General features: G+C 36.9%; 1 protein-coding gene across 1 annotated transcript in view; it reads left to right on the top strand.

The window, feature by feature from the left end:
- Nucleotides 1–214: 214 nt before the first annotated feature.
- The window catches only part of ATP9B (ATPase, class II, type 9B), a gene marked incomplete at its 5' end in the record, with an annotated part of 53,947 nt that continues 32,804 nt past the window's right edge, over nt 215–21,357 (top strand). The window contains 3 exons of the mRNA XM_008944672.1: nt 215–375; nt 9,827–9,969; nt 18,820–18,932. Coding sequence (XP_008942920.1) covers nt 215–375; nt 9,827–9,969; nt 18,820–18,932 — 417 coding nt within the window. The remainder of the gene's footprint in view (nt 376–9,826; nt 9,970–18,819; nt 18,933–21,357) is intronic.

The raw sequence follows: 21,357 nt of genomic DNA on the forward strand, positions 1-21,357 counted from the left end.
CTGGGAATTGTTATTGTTGTGTAACCAAGGAACATCTATTGCATGCAGGCGTAGGAACAATAATTCAGGTATCAAAATGCAGTTCGTTGTTACAAGTACATGGATATTTAATAGGTAGGAATAAAAAAAGCCAATAATAGCTAATCAGTTGCACTGCAAAAGTGGATGTTTTAGAAAAATTCGTTACTAACTTGATTTATACTTCTTTCTCTAGGTTGGCTTGCTGGACCTGGAGTTGAATCAACTGACCAAAGCCCTGTTTTTGGCCTTAGTTGCACTATCAGTTGTTATGGTAACCTTGCAAGGGTTTGTGGGCCCATGGTATCGCAACCTGTTCCGGTTCCTCCTCCTGTTTTCCTATATCATCCCAATCAGGTATGTGTAAGAGTGAAATCAAAACACAGATGTCTAATTTCAGTGAATGTGGTTTTCTTGAAATTTATACTTGCTTCTCATTGTGAAGGATATTGATCTTATCAGGAAGCTGAAGGAGAAGGTGCCAACAAATCTGCTGATTCTTGAAGGATCACTCTACAGAAAACAATACTGTTGTATTTTTTCTGTATAATGTTCATCTTGCTGGAGTAATCAGGATATCTAATCCTTTACTAGCATGAATGTATTAATAAGGATACCATCTTGATATGTTTGAGAACGTGGTTTTAGGAAACATGTATTTGAATGAATTGTTCAGTATATTTTGGGATTTTATTTTTAGTGCCTTAAGTACTGAAAATGTTCCATTTCTGTGGTTAAAATACAGACTTTTTACCACAACAATTAATTAAAATTGAATGGCTGAATAACATAGGTGTACTTTTACAACAAGAGGACTTTTAACATGTGTAACCAAGTAGAGACTTGCCCTAATTAATTAATTCATTAAGCATGAGTACTGTATATTCAAATTGCAGATAAACTGGATCAGGAAATAATATCCATGTGTGTAGTCAAGTCTTCTATGGACACAAAAATGAGAGCGCTGACTCTGAAATGGGTTTTTTTCCTTGAATAGGTATTACCATACAGGAAATACTCTCTCCTGTTAAAACACTTGGCATTTAGATTAAGGCAATTGTTAACTTTAGGTGCTCTCTAGAACTCTTCACTTTGAGATCTGTCAGTCAGTAAGCCCAGTGGCTAGCTACAGAGTTAGCAACAACTAAATCATTTTAAGACCTATCCACTCAGGTTTGCACACATTATGCACAGCCATGTGGTATAAGGAAAAAAAACAAACAAAACCAGGAGGATTTAATTAGATATTTTAACCTGAGCTTACATGACTTGCACGTTAGGGCGTTCACATTTCTTAAGTACATGTCTGAAGTGAAGGAAACTAGCATATTTGACCGAATGGGTACTTGGAAAGTATCTCACTTAAGGTTTTATAAATTGAAGGGCTTTTATTTTTGTACTGCTTTTGTGTTGCAAGAACAACTGGTTCTTTTGGAGAATTGTGGAGATCTCTTTATAGAAGGAAACTGATCATGTTAGAACAGTTTCCACTCCCTTTTAACTGGCTCTTATTTTTTATTGAGACGTTTGTGTTTCAATTTTGTGGTACCTTTCTAAATACCATCATTGTCATAACTCCCTTACTGCTTGTATGATACTGATGTTCAGGTTGTGAAATCGTTCCCCTCATACACAAACACAGAGTATTAAACAACTTATCCACGTGAGGAAGAGGCAAAAAGTGCTGCATTCAAGTTGTAAGTAAAGTCTGCGTATTGCTGAAAGAGGCACTTAATCATCAAAGACATGCAGGGGAAGGGAAAAATGAGCTGAGAGTATAAAGGATCACTTGTCAGTCACCGTGTTCTTCCATAATAAACATACTAAGCCAAAACTTATTAAAATGGTTAAAAGACAGATCTATCTTTGTTACAGGATGCAAGAGGATTAAGAGCATATAGGTGGTGTAAGTAAATTTGACTCTGTAGTGACAGTTTAACACATAGCACTGAAAAACATGTTGATTGAGCAGCTAGTTTTCAACTTAAAAGGTATTTGGTAGACTTGTGGAGTAGCTGTTTTCCAAAAATGATTTATAGGATACACCTAATCCCATTTTTCAGTTGCTTGTGGGAGATAATATGCAAAGCAGAAGTGTTAGAGAATGTGATTGGATAGTTCTGAGATGGACCATAGCTACTCCATGGGAGATCAGACAGGAACCTATCAGAGAGTGCTCCAGTTTTATCTATTTCAATACCAGCTGTTCTTCAACTCAGGTCATGCATATACAGGTTCACTTCCCACACTGTCAGCAATACAAATAACTCCAGTCACACCAGTGTTCAGATGTAACTACACTCCTTTCCCTCTCCTCTGGATGATAAACATGGAAATTATTTATTCTTTAGGCTATATTTGGAGTGTAAGCTCTTGGAGACGAAAAATGACTAATGACACTGAAGCACCAGTTGTGTCCTCTCATCATTTTAAAAATAGCTATATTGGGGAAATAATGAACTTTCACAGGTAAGGGACATGAACGTGGGAGATTAGGATTGACTGGTAGTGAAAGCATATCTGCATTCAGGCATGCATTAAATGTATTGATTGATGGGTTTAGAGAACTTTTAAAGATTCTAAGTATGGAGCTTTTTTGCAGTTACATTTGGCATTTGGTTTGCAGGGCAAGGGAAATTCCAGGTATGCAATAAAAATTATTTTCCATGGCCAGACAGGTTCGGTGAAGATCATCAGGAGGAAGTAACCAACTGTTAGCAGTTTAACTGATCTCTGTGCAGCCTCTCCTATAAATAATAGGAAGAAGAGCATTTTTTTTCTGCAGGGAGCAGCTAGTTCCTTGTGATTCAGCTGCACCCTAAATACTCTTTCAATAGTAGAGATAAGTGTTGCTTCACTATGTGAAGGGTATTACTGTGGGGCATGTAAGTCTTCAAAAGCATAAACATAAAGCAACTCTAAGAAAACCACCCAACACAAACAAACAAAAAATACCCCAACAGCAAACACCTGCCCACAACATTGCACATTCTGTGGTATACAAGGAATCAAGTAATATGGACAAAAAAATGGTAGCAAACAAACCTTGATAGCTTAACTCAGCTCTTATTTGGTTTTAAGTTAGAACCATTATGCACAGAATATTTTGAAGAGCCCTGCACTCCCAGAAATATTTGGCCCTCAAAAATGGTTCTTCTGCAGTTCATGTTTCTTTGTCCACTATGGAAGAAGCATAGCTTAGAGAGCCTCCATAGCCAATCTGCCTCCCTACAAAGTTCATCTACTTGAATTGCTTAAAATTTATTTGGGAAGGAGGGCAGAAAGCAAGTCCTGGACAGACTGTTCAAAACTAACCCTCTAGGATTATGTTCACGCATTCTCTAGGTTTTTCCATGTTCCTCGGTGTTCTTAGGATTTTTCCTACTTGCCTGTAGCCATTTTTGAGATGCATACATGCCTATCCATAGGTTTCTCCAGTGTTGCTGAGCCTGTTTCATTACTGGTTTTAAACAAACTCATTGAAATACATGTTCTGTTAGTTTGCAGGCTCTTGTCTGACTGTGACACCTGGTGTATTTATTGCACAGCAGGCTGGGGGAAGCATGTGTCCTCAGGTACATCCATGCTGCTGCTCCCTCTTGATACCAGCCTGGAATTTCTTAGACCTATCATGTTTCCTCCTTTTTTTTAAAAAAAACCCAAATAAATAAATAAATAGTAAGGTCATTTGGTCGAACAACTTGGGGTTTTTGACTTTCCTGTTTTCTGAAAGACACAGGGCAGAGGGCACAACCAGTTACACTGGGGAAAAGTCAACACCTAAGGTGGGGGGAAGTTGAGGTAAAGCCTTGTCATTGTTATGCTGTCTTTTATGTGGTTACCTAGTGTAACTGTATCTCAGTGGTTATAGATACATTGTTTTTAATTTTGTATCTTTACAGTCAGGCTTGCATTTTTATCAGGAGAGCTTATTTCCCCTTTTGTGTGAAACTGAAGACATTTACTGTGCACATTTAAAATTCCAGTACAAATCATGTAAATCTTGAGGAGGTTTTCCTTCAATTTTTGCAGCTGCTGATTTGATCAGCTTTTTTAATTTTAATTTTTTTTGTAAAAAGCAATCAGAGACAGTTAGCAATATTTGTGTTTTTTACATACATGAAAATAGAAGAGGCCTGTGGGATGTGAAGTACCCACTCTCAGCTACTAAGCTGAAAATCCCAGTGCGCATATGGGTGCAGGAAAGATGACTGGGCTGTTAGAGAGCCCTGCCATAAAGCCATTCTGCCCTTTCCCCTGGCATTTAGTTGTTGTATCTCTTCAGCCCACTTGAGCTGCCGTAGTAATCATAGAAATGACCAGTTTGGTCAAGGCCAAAGAAAAGCCTTAGCCTTAGTGATAGTACTGCACCACCAAAGTTGACCCCCTCCGCCACCAACTAATAGGACTTCGTTTACTCATTGTCCATGCTTCTTCAGCACCTTGAAACACAAAATGAATTGCAGTTTGACTTGAGTGCTTTTGTTTTTCCCAAAAGAAATATATCTGGGAAAGTTTTTCAAGATAATTTAGGCTTAGCAAGCAATGGTTGGTGAAATTACTGCCTTGCATATGCAGGCATGTGAATCCTGTAGCTGTCTGTACGTGCTTCCACTTAGCTGTTAAGAAATGTAGAGGATTTAGCATAAAATGATAAGTTATTGATTTGGGATCTGATAAAAATGTGTGATAAAAATGCCCAGGCTCTATATTTAGTAGCAGTTTAAAGCTGGATTGACAGGACTTTTCAGGAGGATCAGCCAGCAGCCATCTTTTCAGGAGGATCCTTTAGTTCTGCTGTAGACAGAAGCTGAAATGCCTTTTGTCTGTTCCTTCAGACACCCCAGGGCTCCTGGGCACTGAGCCATTCTGTCAAAGTAAGCTATCCCAAATGTCTAGAAGGAACCGCCTTGCACTTAAGTAGTGAAGTTTTGGGGCACTACCTGGCTCCCAGGTGCTTCTTTCTGGGTCTTTAAGAGGAACATTTAAAGAAAATCCTTCATGTTATGTCATTGTTTTCAGTGGGCTGTAAGGAAAACAATGCTAGGAAGTATCTGAAATTCATTAATGTGTAATCTTATTCCAGATGGTACAAATAAGAATTTCTGTGCATTGCCAAGATCCAGGGGACTCAGACCTATGCAGGACTGCAGTGTCTAACAGCAGCAAGCAGCTGTCCTGCTTCCAGTCATACTGTAGTCTGTGCTGTCCACGTTGGAACTCTGATCTTTATAAAATGCAGCTATGAGAGTATCAGTGCACGTAGTCTTACCTACACAGAGTGCATGGTAGATCATGATGCAGAGCTTTCACTGTGGGAGAGCTAAAGAGCTACTCAAAGTAGTTAGTGAACCTTATAAATGTGTATTATGTTTCTGTGCCATACCATGGCACATAATACAATCTGTATGGAGACTGAAAAATGTTATATGAAGCTTCTAAATTTGACTTCTTTGTGCAACATGGTGTCTCTCTCTTGTGCTAAAACTCAGTCTTACCCTGGCCTGTGTGGTACTGTTCTACTGCCTGAGGTAGCTTTGTGCTTTTCTTACAGTGCCTGATATTCACACTACATAAAGCAAGCACAATTAGATTTTTTTATTTACAAAAAAAAAAGTAATTTTTAAAACTTATCTATTGCAATCCATCTTTTGCTTTTCAAACCTTGCAAAATGGCCTATTCACTCCTACTTTTTCTAATTTTAACGGCAGATTTGGAATAGACTAAAAGTACTGCTGCTTTTAAAATTATTTGTGAGACATCTAATGTCTGTATTGTTGCCATTAGATAAGAGGCTTAATGAAAGAAGGCATCTGGCCTGATAAATGTGAAAATAACAAAGAAACATTTTTAATAAGAAGTAATTGTTGTTACTCTGAGTGGCGTATGCTGCATCTTCTGTGCCAAGGTGCTTGTTTGACATTCATTCTATTTGTATTTTGCACTTTGTGTTTTTGGCCTGTAAAAAAATTCATAAGACTAATTTTCTCATTAATTATTCCCCAGATTTCCTCTGGAGGTTTTAAGTTCTGCCTGTGTTATAACATCTAGTTATCTGTACCTAAGTTGCATGTGGCCCTAGAACAGCTACATGCGCCACAGTCACTACAGCAATACAAGGTTTTTTTTACCACATGTATTTAAGCATAAATATATGGGACCAAGTTCTTCCAATTACAAAGTGAACAACAGATCTGACACTCTTCTTGGGAGCATCAGACAGATAGCAGAGAAAACCAAATGAAAATTTACATAGTGGCCTAGCCTCCCAAAATAAAATATGGGAGAATGGGAATTAGAAGATGTTAAAGGGATGCGCTATGGGTTTATTTTTATTTCAATCTTGATAGAATATTGTGTATAGAAGTAATTTCTAGTTCATCCTATATGTTTCATGCCAGTTAATAGAAGTTGTCAGGATCACTTTCTGTGAAGACTTAACTTTCCAGACATGTTGAAGTTAGAACACTTTTGGTTGTTTCTTGAGTGATAGTTTAAAAATTATTCAATATGATTTTCTAGCTTATAAATAATGTATCTGTGTATAGTTGATAACTGTGTCAAGCAGGCGGGGATATGGGATGGTAAGGGGGTATAACCATAGGGGATTTGATACAGCTTTGGGCACTAAGGTGACCTGAATATGATCTTCAGTATTTAACTTAGAAGTTCTGAAAAGAAAAAGGCTACATCTCAATTATTTCATTTATTTTAAAAATTGGATGCCACTGTGGGCACTCTTACTGCATCTGGAGTTTTGGCCAGCCTTTGTCTTTTGCTACAAAACTTCTGCTTATATGCAAAACTGCTCAGGAAGTTTTTCCTGCCCACCAGAGCTCAAATAAAACTATGATATGATTTTGATCCAAATTCATATGTGAGTTGTATAGGCATGGTATCACTTTGTTCACAAAATTCTTTGCTAACTTCTTTAGGTCTTGATTGCTTTTCACTGAGTCATGAAAGGCAGAATGCTTCTGGAGTTTCTAAATGTATTTGTGTGAAACTGTCAGTGAAGGCACTTCCTGACTGGCGAATTTGTCCATTTTGACTAAAACACAAAATCAGAAATATTTACAAGTGGACCTAATGTCATTCCCGCTTGGGAAAAAATGAAATTTTAAAGTCCTGCAAATATGGACCTTAAACATAACCTAAAAACACTACAGATGTTTTTGAGGGAATAAAAGTGAAAATATCTGCTTTTAACTTGTAGTAAAAAGCAGTGTAGACTCTGAAAAGCTGTGTAATTGATTTGCTCTGAAGCTGAATTGTAGAGGAATACCACCCTGGCTCTTAATGGCTCTAGAGTAGTCTTAGCCTGCTCCAGAGTAACCAGTGCTGAGGGTGAGAGACAGGAATCTTCACACTGTTATGTTCGCTAAGTATGTCCATTCTTTACAACAGCCTTCAAATACCTGTGTTAACATCCTGTGTCTAAAGATTACATACTAACTGGCTCGTTAAAAATCACTGTTACTGATGCAGCAGTGTTCTGATGCTTCTTATGATGCTGTTCTGAGCAATTTCATTAATAACCAATATGTATGGAGTGTTTTAAATTGGATGAAATTGAGAAGGATTTAAAAACTGGTGAATTTAAAATGGTTTTGGTTACATAATGAGGTTTCTTGAAGTCCACAAGGGATTTATAAGAAATGATAGCTAAGATTGTCAGGCCCTGAAAGTAGTTTGGTATTGAGCAAGATTAGTATCTCCTTGGTTTATTGTGTAAAAATTCTTGGACTTTTCAGTCAAGTATTTCTGTTTGTTCCTGTGAAGGTTTGTTGGAGAGATTTCTGTTTTCAAAAGCAAACTCAATGTTAATGGTCCACTGTCACTTTCAGTGTTATGGGAGTGTCCATAATGTGCTAGGTGGTAGCTACAATGATTTTAAAAACAAAAATTTCCTTTAAGACAACAAGCACCAAGTGAAGGAAGTCAGAGTAGTATACAATGTACAAATTTTAGAATTACTACTAAAAATTCATTTATAGCCCTTATTTTTTGTTTCTTTTGTTCCTGTTTAATTCCATATTCATCTTAACATTCAAGCGTGTATCCATCATCTCTCTGTGTCCCAGAAAGCTGTCTTGGATTGTAATAGTCACTAGAGAGACATTGTTTCTCTGGAGGCCAGCCGTGCCAGCTCTGTTAGATCCATCAGCATAAAGGGGGTACACTGTTCCACTTAGTGCATGCTGGAAAGATAGGATAATACCTAAAATGTCTTGGTGCTTTGAAATACAAATTTCTCCTCACTGCTCAGCAAGAGAAGCTGTCTTTTTTTTTTTCCTTACCTTTCAATTATATTTAAGTGAGATTATAATTAAATGGCTATAGAGAGGTTTTAGAACATCACAACCAATTAACACACATGCTTATAAAAGATGCAAGCGAAGATACAAACTGCACTTCAGCTTTGAGAGACTTTTCTGATTTAACCTTACTAAATTCTAGTTTTTCTTGTCTGGATGAACTTTGTGGGTCTCCATTGGTAGAGCTGTACCTGGGATTGTGGCTCTTAGAGCTTTCATTGCAGAATTCCTGTCTCAGTAGCACAGGCAGAAAAAAACCCATATAGCTCAAATGGCTCTTTGAAGTGGGGTGATGTGCAGCTTTCATCCCTCACTTACTCTGCTTACTCCTGGCTGGAGGAAATGTCTACCTGTACTTAAATAAAATGTGCTTGTGTTTCTCTTCTCAAGCTAGACAGCAGCTTTTGTACTTGACTGGCTAACTAGCAGCTTCTCGTCCCTAAGAGGAGTAAATCTTTTGCTGTTCCTTCTGTCAACTAATACGTGATTTCAGTGTGAAATGTATTATGTTGGTTCTTACATTCTCTCTAATGATGCAAGTTAACAAACTTATATGCAGTACAGATGCTGGTTACTGAGTCCTCGGCTCGCATAGCCACTGTCCTGACTGTTTCTTCAGTGTTTGTTAGAGCAGAGTCAAAAGAAATGAGCACGTGCCCACTCCTTAGTCACTGTTCTGCTGACATAGTAGCAGGAACGTGGTGAATAGCTAAAGGAAAGTAGCATTTTAAAATTTTAGAACAAGGCAGTGTAGAGTTTTGAGTTGAAGCATTTCATTTTTCAATGTGATTAAATGATTAATGTGATTAAAGTTATTTCTGACCAGTATGAGTGAAGACTCTTATTATAACAAAGGAATAGAAAGTGCAAGGGCAATTAATTCTTGTATGATGTAGACCTGGAAATATGGACAAATAAATATACAGATACAGAGTGAACTGGAAAAATTAATTTTGATTTTGCATTTGTGTATAATCAGTAAAACTTACTGCACATTGCATTTATAGTACAGAGCTACCCAAAGGTTCCTTGTTGCTGGTGGCAGTAGGAGCTCCAGCCCACATACTGTCACGTGAGGGTGCATTTCATAGCCTGTGCTCCATTCTCTTTTTGCAGTAGAGAGCTTCTGTAACCAGTTTTTGGGAAGGGCAGCATCATTGTTGGGTGGAAGAGGTACAAGAATATCTGTGTTTTCATATCATAAATAAAACCTTCACAAACTGTTGCAGTCTTTCTCATGCAGAAGGCATAGCATTGCATTTGTGTTGCAGTAGCTTCTAGAAGTCTGGGATGGAGCCTGAATTTCTAATATGATATGTACTATACAAACACATTAAAAAAACAAAATTGCCAATGTTTTTGTTGCATATAGTTTTAAGATTTTTTTTTTTCCAGGTATCCTAAAAAGCGCTTTTAGTTTTATATTTATGGTTGTAACTTTTACTCTGCCTAATATTCACCCTGATTATGTTATAAATTTCCTTTGCAGTTTACGTGTGAACTTGGACATGGGTAAGGCAGCCTATGGGTGGATGATTATGAAGGATGACAACATTCCTGGAACAGTTGTTCGAACTAGCACCATACCAGAGGAGTTGGGACGATTAGTTTATTTGCTAACGGATAAAACAGGTACATTCTGAAATATGATGGCCTTTATAAAATTTCTAAACCTTATTCTATAATTGAATATGTTCATGTAAGAGTAGATTTAGACTGCTGTTTTTTATATATCAGTAAAACTTTAAGCATGTGCTTAAGGACTTTGTACCCAGTACCAATAGGCATAGGTAGGCCAATATTTACATGAGAAAGTATGTGATAGTAATTTGATTTCTTCTAGTGGAGTGCTCCTGGTATAGTAAGTGGACTCTAGATAGCATTAGTAAAACTATTGTGTATCTTATTCTGAAAAGACTCTGGATTAGCACTCGGGATGCTGCTTTATTCTGCACCTCATTTCTGCTGCACAATTATATGATAGTAACAGTTAAGAATGGCTTTCAAGAGCAAGGAGGTCATTACCAAAACAAGTCATAAGATCAGCCTCCAAAATGACATCTGTCGTCCCCATGAGCTTAGTTGCTTTTTATGTTACAAAGACCGGTTCTAGAGTGGCTTTATGATTTCATCTTCAGAACTGCAACCTGTTACTATGCCTGACCTGGTTTGCTGGCAAACCCAACCATTACCAGAACTGGAAGGCAGGTGGTGAAAAAAGTAATCGTTTCTGCTGTGCTGCTTTCTGCTGTTATGACTGAAACTTGTTACAGTCTTAGCATGCTCTTAGTTCTAGTGGTATTTAAGGAATCCTAAAGTTTATTGCAGAAAATATAATAAGCTAAATTCTGTAGCAAATACAGTATTTCTTCTTTCTTGGTTCTTTCAGAGATGGAATACATCAGCTCTGCTAGACATACTGGTTATTTTAAGAAGCTGAACTCTTGAACTGAGAACTTTCTCAAAATTTTTCTCAAACAGCTGAGATTTTTTAGTGCTTTAAAGTAAAATGTAGTTCAAAATGGTGAGAAAGCATGTTAGAGGGGGTAGGGGTAGGCCTCTTATATTGTTCAAAAAGCATCATACACAGTTTATGTATCTTTCTGCTTGAAATTGTTCCACATTCCCTCCCATGCTGAACACTTCCATTACTGCATATTTTTAAACAAAATGTCAATTTAATACATTGTCACATTTTCAGAATACACTTTCATTTTTTTTCTATAGGTACATGTGTTACCCTGTACACTTCTGAATGCTGTTCTTTTATTTTGTAAAAGATAAAGACAACTGCCATCTTCTTTCCTAGCATGTAGAAAACTGTATTGCTAATTATAGTGTGGAAATTCTTCAAAGCAAGTGAACAATTCTTTTAACAAGTTTTATTTCAGTTAGTTGATTATTTGTATGCAATTTGAAACTGCTTATTGATTTTAATTATATCCTTCATCATTATAATTTATGTAACTTTGAGTGCTGTCTCGTCGAAGGCTTGAAATATGTAATTTACAACATATGTTTGGAAAAAGAGAAGCATGTTCAAAAATACTGAGTTTTCAAAACAGTGCTGTAAAGTTCATTCACCCAACCATGACTTTGTAAGCAAAACCAGTGTGCTTGAATTTTTCTGATAAAGAATCCTGCAATACCAAATGGGAAATGTGTTTCAAGGGCTGAGGTGTTCTGCTTACAGTTAGGCTGCACTGAAAAGAGAGGCTTGAGAGGTTTGCTAAATAACATGGTGACAGTTTATTCACCCAACTCTGTGCAGGAATTATATTCTGACTGTAGCGATCACCTTGTGTTCTGAGGCACAAGGATCAGTGTACTGTCCTGTTTTCCTCAAGCTGTATGTACCTACTACCCGCTTTGAGAAGTAAAAGGTTCTTTGCAAAAGGAGAAGAAAAACCAACCAACAAAAAAAAAACCCCAAAACCCAAACCCACAACCACCTGCTGCAGTTCTGCTTCTCAAAAGATAACTGAGATACACTTAACCTAATAAAACAGTAAACCTAAAAAAGAATTTTTTTTTATTTTTTTTATTTTTTTTTTGGCAATGTAAAATTTAGTGATACTGGGTTTTTCAAAGCAACAAAACATCACTGTGTTGTATCAGTTCAAGTCTTTAGAGATGTCTTTTATTGACTTGCACATCCAAAGAGAAACAACTCTGGTTTGCTTCTAATTTGTTTTGGATTTTTTTTGTACCCATATCATGCTACTTGCAGTCACAGCAGTTCTCTCTAAGAAGAAGCACTTGTATTCTGGCCTTTCAGAGAAAAGGGGCTAAATAGACAAGCCTTAAAAGGCTTCTACCATCAAATGTGTTTATGTATAGTTTGGAAGGTGGCTAGCATTCAAGCTCAGAAGCTTCTCAGAGCACTGAAGTCTGCTGAGTTCTGGAGGAAGTTAACAGTGTAAAAATAAAATCAGTATTCTGGGGCAGTAGTTACAAAATGTATTGGACTAGCAGTCAGCAGTCGGACCCTATGCACTTCTATCCATTAGCTGAAAGCTCGTGTCAGTGAAAATAAGCCTGGAGTCCAGCAGACATCACCAGCTTCAGAATACTCTCCGTGGCCTTGCAGACCACACTCCAGATTGGGATGAGAAACACTGCTCAATTTCATCAGACTTAAATGCCCTGCAAATTTTAAACTATTTTTAGTTCTGGACAGAGGTGTAGCAAATGTGCCTTTTACCTGATTGGTAGCTGCTTCCATTTTCCTTTCATGAATGCATCTGGTCTCGTTCTACGTTTTGTCAGAGATGTGAAACACACTGCCAGGCAATGAACAGAATCTGCAGTTAATCCACGAGTGCCATGGCACAATTGCACACTGTTCATGAGAGCTGGCTTCAGTTCTTTCTTGCTTGAATTTTCACTTCCGGTCATAGGAACCAGTTGATTCTGTTGTTCTGCCCACGTAAGGCTTGGCTGTCACAGGAGAAAGAGGAGAGCCAGCTCTGTAGCCATCCATCCAAGTGCATGATACTAAAATGCAGGTGAAGTTTTTCTCAGTATTGAAAATTAAAGGGAATCCATAGCAGTGACTGCAAAAATCTTACACTGTGGTCCAAGCTTCACTGGAAATGATTGAGAATTAGTTGTTGAGTCTAAGGAGCATTGCATTACTAACATAATTGCAAGGTAGTCCTTTATATGATTGTGAATTGGGTTTGTGCTTCATCAATAAGCTTTTTGACAAGAAGCGTCCATCACAGTGGCGCTCTCATTTGCCACAGTAGAATAGAAAATGAAGTATCCCAATAATTGCATTATAGTTTCCTTATTGTGGGACAAGAAAGCGATGTGGTATAATTAGGTTTGATTGGAGTGCATGTTTCCGGTAAGATCTGAAATTAATGATGTTGCTATAGTGACACATCTGCGGCCACCAGCGCGTGAAACATAAAGTAATTCATTCGACAAGAGAAGACATCTGTTAACTGCAAGGATGCAGAGCATATTGACACTGACCAGAAATACTAGATGTTATGTGATAAATGAACAAATGATGCTGAAACAGGAGGACAGATAATTTGTACTTAATCTGCTGGGAGAACTTTAATCTTCTCACTGGTTGCATTTGACAATGCCATTGTTTAAAGAACAATGCTGCAGAGAACTCATAAATTTTAAAACTTAACTCAGGGTGCAGCCTATTAAAGCAAAACATTAATTCCTTTGTTAGGGAGTTTTTATCTTCATGTAGAACAAAGCCATTACTGAAAACACCCACTAAAACAACAGTTTTTCTAGGACTCACATTTTAATTATAGCATCCATTACCCAAAATGCCATGTTGTTTGGACTTATCACATATAAGTTTGACAGAAAGGCATCATCCGTTATGGCAGGGGGACTGGGGGGAATGTGTGCAGTTAACAGGGGGGAGCAGTTTCCAGGATTTTCCAAGGGCAACTGAGCATGAGATCTCATCCTCTCCAGGGTACAAAAAGATTCTACTCATGAGAGAAAAATAAAGATATTTGGCAATATTTATTGGATGTTTTTGTTGCTTAGGATAGGGGATGGCAAAACTTCTGCTGTTCGTGACAACTACCAGAGTATTCAGCTAAAACAAACACGTACAGTCTTCCAAGCATAGTTATTTACTAATGCATACACTTGTGTTTGAGTTCTGTAATTAACATTTTAGCGGGCTTTTGGACCAAATGAGATACTTAACAGATATAATAATTGAACAGATGCATAGAGCAGTAGGTTCTTGACTTTCTGGGAAAGCCTTGTGTTAAGAGGTTGGTGTATATGGGCTTATTAATTAAATGTGCCTAATGTACTGTTAGAATAGTGAATTTCAGTTAACTGTTTCTGAAAATTAATCTTTTAAGGTATGCTTTAATTAGGCCTTTATCTGTTCAACATAAGCTACCACAGAGAAAGAGAAATTTTGTTCACTTTGTTGGATATATATTCACACTATTGCCTGCACACTTCTCTTCCTCTATGACTTTTAATACCACTAAGGTTGCAGGGTGAACAGAACAGATTAAGAAAGTTTTCCTGGTAAGATCCTACAGGAAGCTGACAGACATACACTCAAAGCAGATGAGTCAAAGGAATCCTTACTTCCTGGCTTCTGTTGGATTCCTGACGGAGAATAAGCGGGAGACAGACACCATTCTATAATGATCGGAAAGCCTCATTTATTGAAAATCAGAAGGCATCTTTTATATTGTTCTTAATTAGCTCATACATATTGTAAAAGTGAAGCTCACCATTGGTTACAGATTACATGTCCACTCCTCTTATGTTTATCTTTTGTGTTTAGCCTTGCTGTTAGCAGTTCTTTATCTTAGTGTTCCAGTTCCTTTTACTCATCCCATTATCCTACAGTAGTTGCACCCCAGGTTATCTTGACTTGGAGTTTGTTTTACTAAACTTCAACCAGCTGCACTTTATCATGTCCCTTTGTTGCTAGCCACTCTGTGGCTAAGTTCTCCACAGATTCCCAGCAACTGAAAATACATATTGTATCCACCGAGTATGGATGTTGCTCTTTGATATTGTGGCCATTCTTGTGGGAGGCAGAAGGCACAGAGGAGATAGCTACTGCTATTCCTAACTGTGCTAGCTGTTATGTCTACTGGTACCTACTGCCCAGGAAAGGATAAATATATCTTAGGTCTCTTGGCCTTCATTCTTTATGGGTTGTACTGGGGTTTGGTTCGAGGTTTGTGGTGGTTAGGTTTATGGCCTGTTTGTAAGTGGAGCAGCTTAACAGACAAATTCTCTGTATGTGTTTACCATGAGTTTTTAATTTTCTTTTTCCATTCTATACCAGTTTATATTTTTTCCAGGATTGATAGAAAGTATTTGCATCTCCAGATTGTTGCCAACAGTCTAATTATTGAGAGCTGGGCCCAATCTCCCTTAAAGTTTCCATAGAAGTGTAGATTGAATTTTTATCTCAGTAAATAGCTGAAAGTACTCACATTTTATGAGAAGTTAACCTTGCAATTTCTCACAAAGTTACTAATTCTGCTGCTGTGTGTATTTACTTGCTTTTTTGTTTCGGCCTTTTTGGACTCTTGGTATTGACCTAAATTGCCGTTTAGTAATATAGGATCAGAAATATCTGCATCTGCTTCTCAAAAACAAAATAAAAAGCTGTACTGCTCTGTTGTGAATCACATCTGTTGCCACCCAGGGAATGATGCCTTCAGGACTTTTTCCTTAGAAATTAATTTCCTCTTTGCCTGCTTTACTCTGTGTTTAATGATACAATTGGAGGGGGGAGGAAGGCTCTTGGCTTCACTAAAGAGCATACTAAATTTTTCTTTAGCAGTTGTATACTGACTTTTTGTCAGGATTTTTAACTTGTGGTACCTGCATTTCAGATTGAAGTTGAAGAATGTATAATAGTGGGTAGAATATTTGTATTAGCAATGTCCTGAAAACATGGAGTTGATAAGTAGATCTTGAAAAAGCATTATTAAAAATAGAAAGCTCTTTCACTGTCCTTTGGTACTTATCACCTTGAGCAGAGTAGAGAGCTCCATTTCCAGTTATTTTTCATCCCTAGAGTGGGCTATATTTGAAAATCTTCCTCTGGCCAGTTGAAGGGCTTGCATTTTGGGCCATAAAGTAAAAGATGTGTTGTTTTGTCAGAGTCTATTAATCTTCAACTAGAAGACTAAAATGTAAGACAGACCTGCTGCTGAAGTTCTTGTGTAACTCATTGGCACCATGTAAGATCTGGACCGTGTTGTTGGGTGTGTTTCGGTTCCATTTTGGTGTTTGAGTCATTAGGAGCACTTAGAAGTAAATTCTTAATTTGTGCATGTGATGAAACTTAACTTCCACATGAATGACTGAAAAAGGAATATTTGTTTTATTTTTTGCAGAAAATTTTGGGAGCACTTTCATAAATGCAGCTACCCATGTTTGTTTAATAGCACATCAGGTTTATCATGACTATTGTAAGCCTTACACTAGCCTTAGAAGCATGAACAAACTCTAATTGTTGTTTCTTCCTTTTTTTTTTTTACATTCCTTTTTTTATTACAGTTTTGTGTAGCAGTTACAGGTGTTTCTGCAGCTTCTTTTCATATGTCACATATGTTTCCTATTACTGTAGCTGATAAAAAGGATCATATAAGTAATGTATAAGATGGAAGTGTTGAATCAGGATTGACAGAATGTTTATTTCTGTGTCTTCACAAGTTGATTCTTTTTTCCTCACCCATTTTTCCTAAACCTCCCTTCTGATTGTTGCAAGATAGGAAAATATGTACTCAGAAGTTTTTCATGTCTGCTCACTGAGAAGGGACTGGGGAGACACACACAAATCTGCCTATCTACCTGTCCCTCACTAAGCATGACGTAGAGTTGGACTGATTTAAAGGTGTCAGGAGAAATAATCTTTCCACATAATAACCAAAGGGCTAATTTTGTTTCCTGCTCAGTTTTCCCAAGCAGCAATTACAGAACTAGTGGGAAGTGGGTTTGACAGTTGCCTGCTGTCTCAAGTTATGAGTAGCATTTAGTTTCACAACTCCTAGGGAGTGTTTATTTTAATTCAAAGACTTGGCAAAGCTAAGGGCAGTGAGAAGATATTAGCATGCCTGGAAAGGAAGGTGATGCAGATTTACTTGGAAATTTCTTGCAATAAACATTATTGAACAAAGTGAGTGGGGTTTGGTTTTTTTTTTTTTAGAAATGGAGATTTTAGTCTCTCATCTTTGCTAGTGGAAACTTTCATGCTTCTCTTGAACAAACTAGAGCTTGGATTTTTCCAGTCTATAATTCAAGATAAAAATTTAATCGACAAACTTAATGAAATATCTCATTAATTATTAAGTACAGCTTATAAAGGCAGAAGAAGTAACTTCTCACAGTTTTATATCATTACTGTAAAAGCAAAATAATCTTATCCCTTGCATAAAAGTAACCAAAAATTTCTGACCTGCTAGAGATCAGGAACTTTGTCTTCCTGGGTTGTTTCCAACCTTGGGAATATTTTAATTCTCATGTGAAGTTTTGATAATGTTATACATATTTAGTAGAGAATTTATGCATTTCACTTAAACCTTACTTTAAATACTTTTTAAAATTAAAATAATGTGACTAAATGAAAAAAAATTCTCAACAACATGAAAAGAGAATGGGAAGTGTCTTTTTTTAACAGTTAAGGTGGAATTTGGATTGCTATCTGATACTGGTAATACAGGAAAACATGATTTGATAATACAGTATGATGGTACAATAACTGAGATGAATATCTTTCACTGTGCAGATATTACCAGGCATTAGGAGGTGTAGACATCTCTAGTATAACTGAGAAAGACTTGAGACTTTCAAATCCCTAACAAGTCTTTGAAGATCACCAATGGTTCTAGCCCTGTTAGGTGCATAAACTAACTGCCCAAAGAGTTCTGTGTTCCAGATAGTGTCTATAGCATAGGGCACACTTTCAGTCGTCTTTCTTCTGTGGCTTGCAATGTATTTTGGCATACTGGGACAAAGGCATGACACGAAAATAGTCTAGATAAATAAAATTAATATGTAATATTTTATTCTGCAATTTTTATTTATAGATCACTGTTATATGTTCCATATTTAAAACATTGTGGAAGCTTCAAAAATGTCACTTTTGGTACCATGCTGTGTTTATTTTTTTTCTTTATCATCAGATTTATGCATCTGAATGACTAAAACTGTGTGGTTAAAAATAAGAATAGCTTTATACTATATTAGTCTTACTTTGGCTGAGTAACCATAGGAAAAAAGTTTTAGGAAGGGTGATTATCGAAATAATCTTTTGTGAGCTGACTGTGGGAAGCTAGGCAGTACTGACCTCTTTTTGCCTGCTGTGCCCCATCATGGAAGGCTGAAGCCCCCACCCCTCAATTAGAGCTTTTCCAAGCCAGAGGATGTGACTGGTTGGCAGAGGTGGCTGCAAAGTGTCAGTCTGTGACTGACACGCTGTGGTTTCCTACAAATGTGAAGTGAACTCTGAAAACACTGATTTTGTTCATTCTAGCTTCTTCCGGTTGGAAGCTTAATCTGTCAAATTTAGAAGTGATGTTAGGTCTTAGTGTCTTACTCAGATAACATTTGATGTGTCCATCTGCTTCATACATAAAGTGCAGGGTATCCGTAGGAATTTGGGCTCATTTTTTTTCTTTAGATTTTCTGATACATGATGTAAACTGTTGCATTGGTTTTTGAGAGTCAATTCCATCCACATACTGCATTTTCTATCTTTCATATGAAAAGTTTTGTCTTTTTTTTTTGAACTTGTGTATTTAGTTGTGCTGGCAGAATTAGTTTTAAAGTGGAACCAGTGAGTTCTTCCAGTATGACTGACCCTGATCTTTCTCCACAAGCATTCCTGTAATTAACTAAATTGATACTAACCCATAATTCATTCCTTTTTTCCAGAAGGAGCAAGTTAGTGTTTTTTTCACAATATTTTTTGCTGCTTGGTGATATTCTGCCTGTCTATTACAGGAACACTTACACAGAATGAGATGATATTTAAGCGCCTCCACCTCGGTACTGTGTCCTATGGAACAGACACTATGGATGAAATTCAGAGTCATATTATAAACTCTTACTCACAGGTATCTCATTTCATAAATTATGTACCTTTAGTATTAAGATTTTTAACAGCATTGAAACGTTGTTACTGATTATGCATAGAAATTTGACATGCTATGAAAGTTCTTTCATTTTTAGGTATCTCTTAACAGGTAATGGTGAAAGGGAAAAGTGTGAAACAGTATGTAGTTCTTTCTTGATTCTGAACTTCCTCATACTACCACTTAAAGGAGTTTACTTTTCTGTTCCCCACTAGCAGACATCTGTGTTAACTTTTCTGTGTAGTGCAGTCTTTCTCCCACCAAATCATCTAAAAAGCAGCTATTAATTACTGAGAGTACAAATTACATCTAAGTGTCGAGAACAAGACGAACAGTGATTGTATCTCTGAAGATATTCATCAAGAATAGGCATTGAAGACACATTAATTGGCATAACCAAAAAGTGAAAAAAAATGTTGTCAAAATACAATTTCTAAAGGCATATCTAAAAAGCATTTTTAAAAAAAATTAAGATGATTGCAAACAGCATAAAACTGAGGAGGGAGAAAACTGAAAACTCCATATTGCTTGAGGGCAAAGTGTTCCTGTGCTATGTAAGAGTGCTTTGTCTGGAAAGCGTACAAGAGGATTGTGACTCTCTCTTTTGTCTGTGGGTCAGCTGTGGAATGGAGGAGGAAGATGGAATTCTGCCAGCATCTCCCATGTATGTAAACTATTTGGGTTCTTCCTGCAAACCTTTCTAAGCACATGAGGAAGGAAGAGATTAGGAGATCAGGAAGGTTTTTTAAGTTTATTTTTTATTTCTATTATTTGAAACAAACAAAAAATTGATAAAAGAGGAAATAAATGGTAGGTTGACTAGTATTTCCATATGTTGCATACAGTGTGATAATAAAACTAATAAGAAGTTCTTTTCCATAGTTAACTTGGATGTGCAAACATGACTGGCTGACCCAGTTGAGTTTGTAGACTGACCCTCTTGTCTGTGTCCTCATTTTCTCTTGTAAAATGATTGCAGCATCAACAATTGATTGGAATCTTTAGTTGTGTTGTGTCTCAAACTATGGCTCCTTTCTCATTTGCTAAAAATAAAAATTAAAAAGTAGCTGTTTGACACCAGGCTAGACTCAAGTTAGTATGTAGCTTTTGAGAGGAGAGGCAGAAGGGAAAGCAGTGAGCAAGCAATGTGTATTCTAAGTGTTTAATCTGCAACTACAATTTCTGTATTGTTTCCCACCTAAATGGATAAATCCACTTCTTGAATTCCTTCTCCTAGGATAAATCTATTTCAGTTTAATTCTTTGTAGGTATAGCCATGAATAGTCACTGAAATGTGATAATATGCCTTGGAAGTGAGTTATGGAGCTATTTAACCTAAAGATCAGCAGTCCAAATTTGTTTAAGAATGAGTTACTGAATGTAACTGCTACTTGAATATATTTATAAAAATCACCCAAACATAGTTTTGTTATAATGTTGTCTCAGCATTCACAGTAACAATTGTAGCAATAAATAGTATTTCCTGACAGTCTTGATCTGGGACACCCAGGCCTGAGTTTGGGAGCACCAATCTTCTAGGGGAGGCATATTCATTACCTCTGGTTTTGTGTTTTGGAGTTAAATATGCTCTCTGAAAAGAATTGCATGATTTTTGCTTGCCTAAAGCTTTTACTAGTTTTCTATAAAATTTAATGAGTGGTACCCATGGTTAAGTTTTTAGTAATTCTAACATATTTGGCACTGAAATTTTTGAAAGAAGTCAGAAATGTGAGGGAAGCTTTTTTTTCTGAATTGTAGGAAAAGATTTCCCAAATCTAGGTTTGCTTTTAGTAGATGATGAAAAGAACTTCCTTGGAACTTCCCTTTTCTCCAGCTTTATGTAACACATCTAGATGTTTAAATAATGGTTTAATTACGTGTGTGTTGGTAGCAACTCTGTAAAACAGAAAAATGAAGGAGCCTCGGTAACAAAGCAAGTGGTATTAAGCAATTGTTTCCATCAGAAAAAGTATGGTGAGGGTTTTATTTAATCTATGATAATAGAAACTGCCAGTTAGCTAGGCAGTGGTTCTTGTGTGACATTGATTTTATCCCTTGTTTGTGTTCTGTTTTATTATTACAGTGGACCTACTAGACTATTGTCATCTTAATGCAACACACAAATCTATTATAACCTGATTATATTTCCCCACTGGAAGCATTTTGTGATAGAGGGCATAATCTTTAATGGAATTTGTGTGAAATTAAATTATACAAGCATCAATAAACATAACATAATTCAGAAGGAGTAAATCAGCTTAATTTATTTGCGGCTGTAATGGCATCAGCGTTAGCAGAATGCAAATGCAGAGGTTTAAAGCAGTAGCTGAAAAGCAGTGCCAGATGAGCAGAAAGTTAAACCCTTTATTAGACAACACTGTAATTTGATGGGCAGAATGTTCACGGT

This window comes from Merops nubicus, unplaced genomic scaffold (genome assembly GCF_000691845.1).
Source record: "Merops nubicus isolate BGI_N331 unplaced genomic scaffold, ASM69184v1 scaffold5057, whole genome shotgun sequence".
Classification (NCBI taxonomy): domain Eukaryota; kingdom Metazoa; phylum Chordata; class Aves; order Coraciiformes; family Meropidae; genus Merops; species Merops nubicus.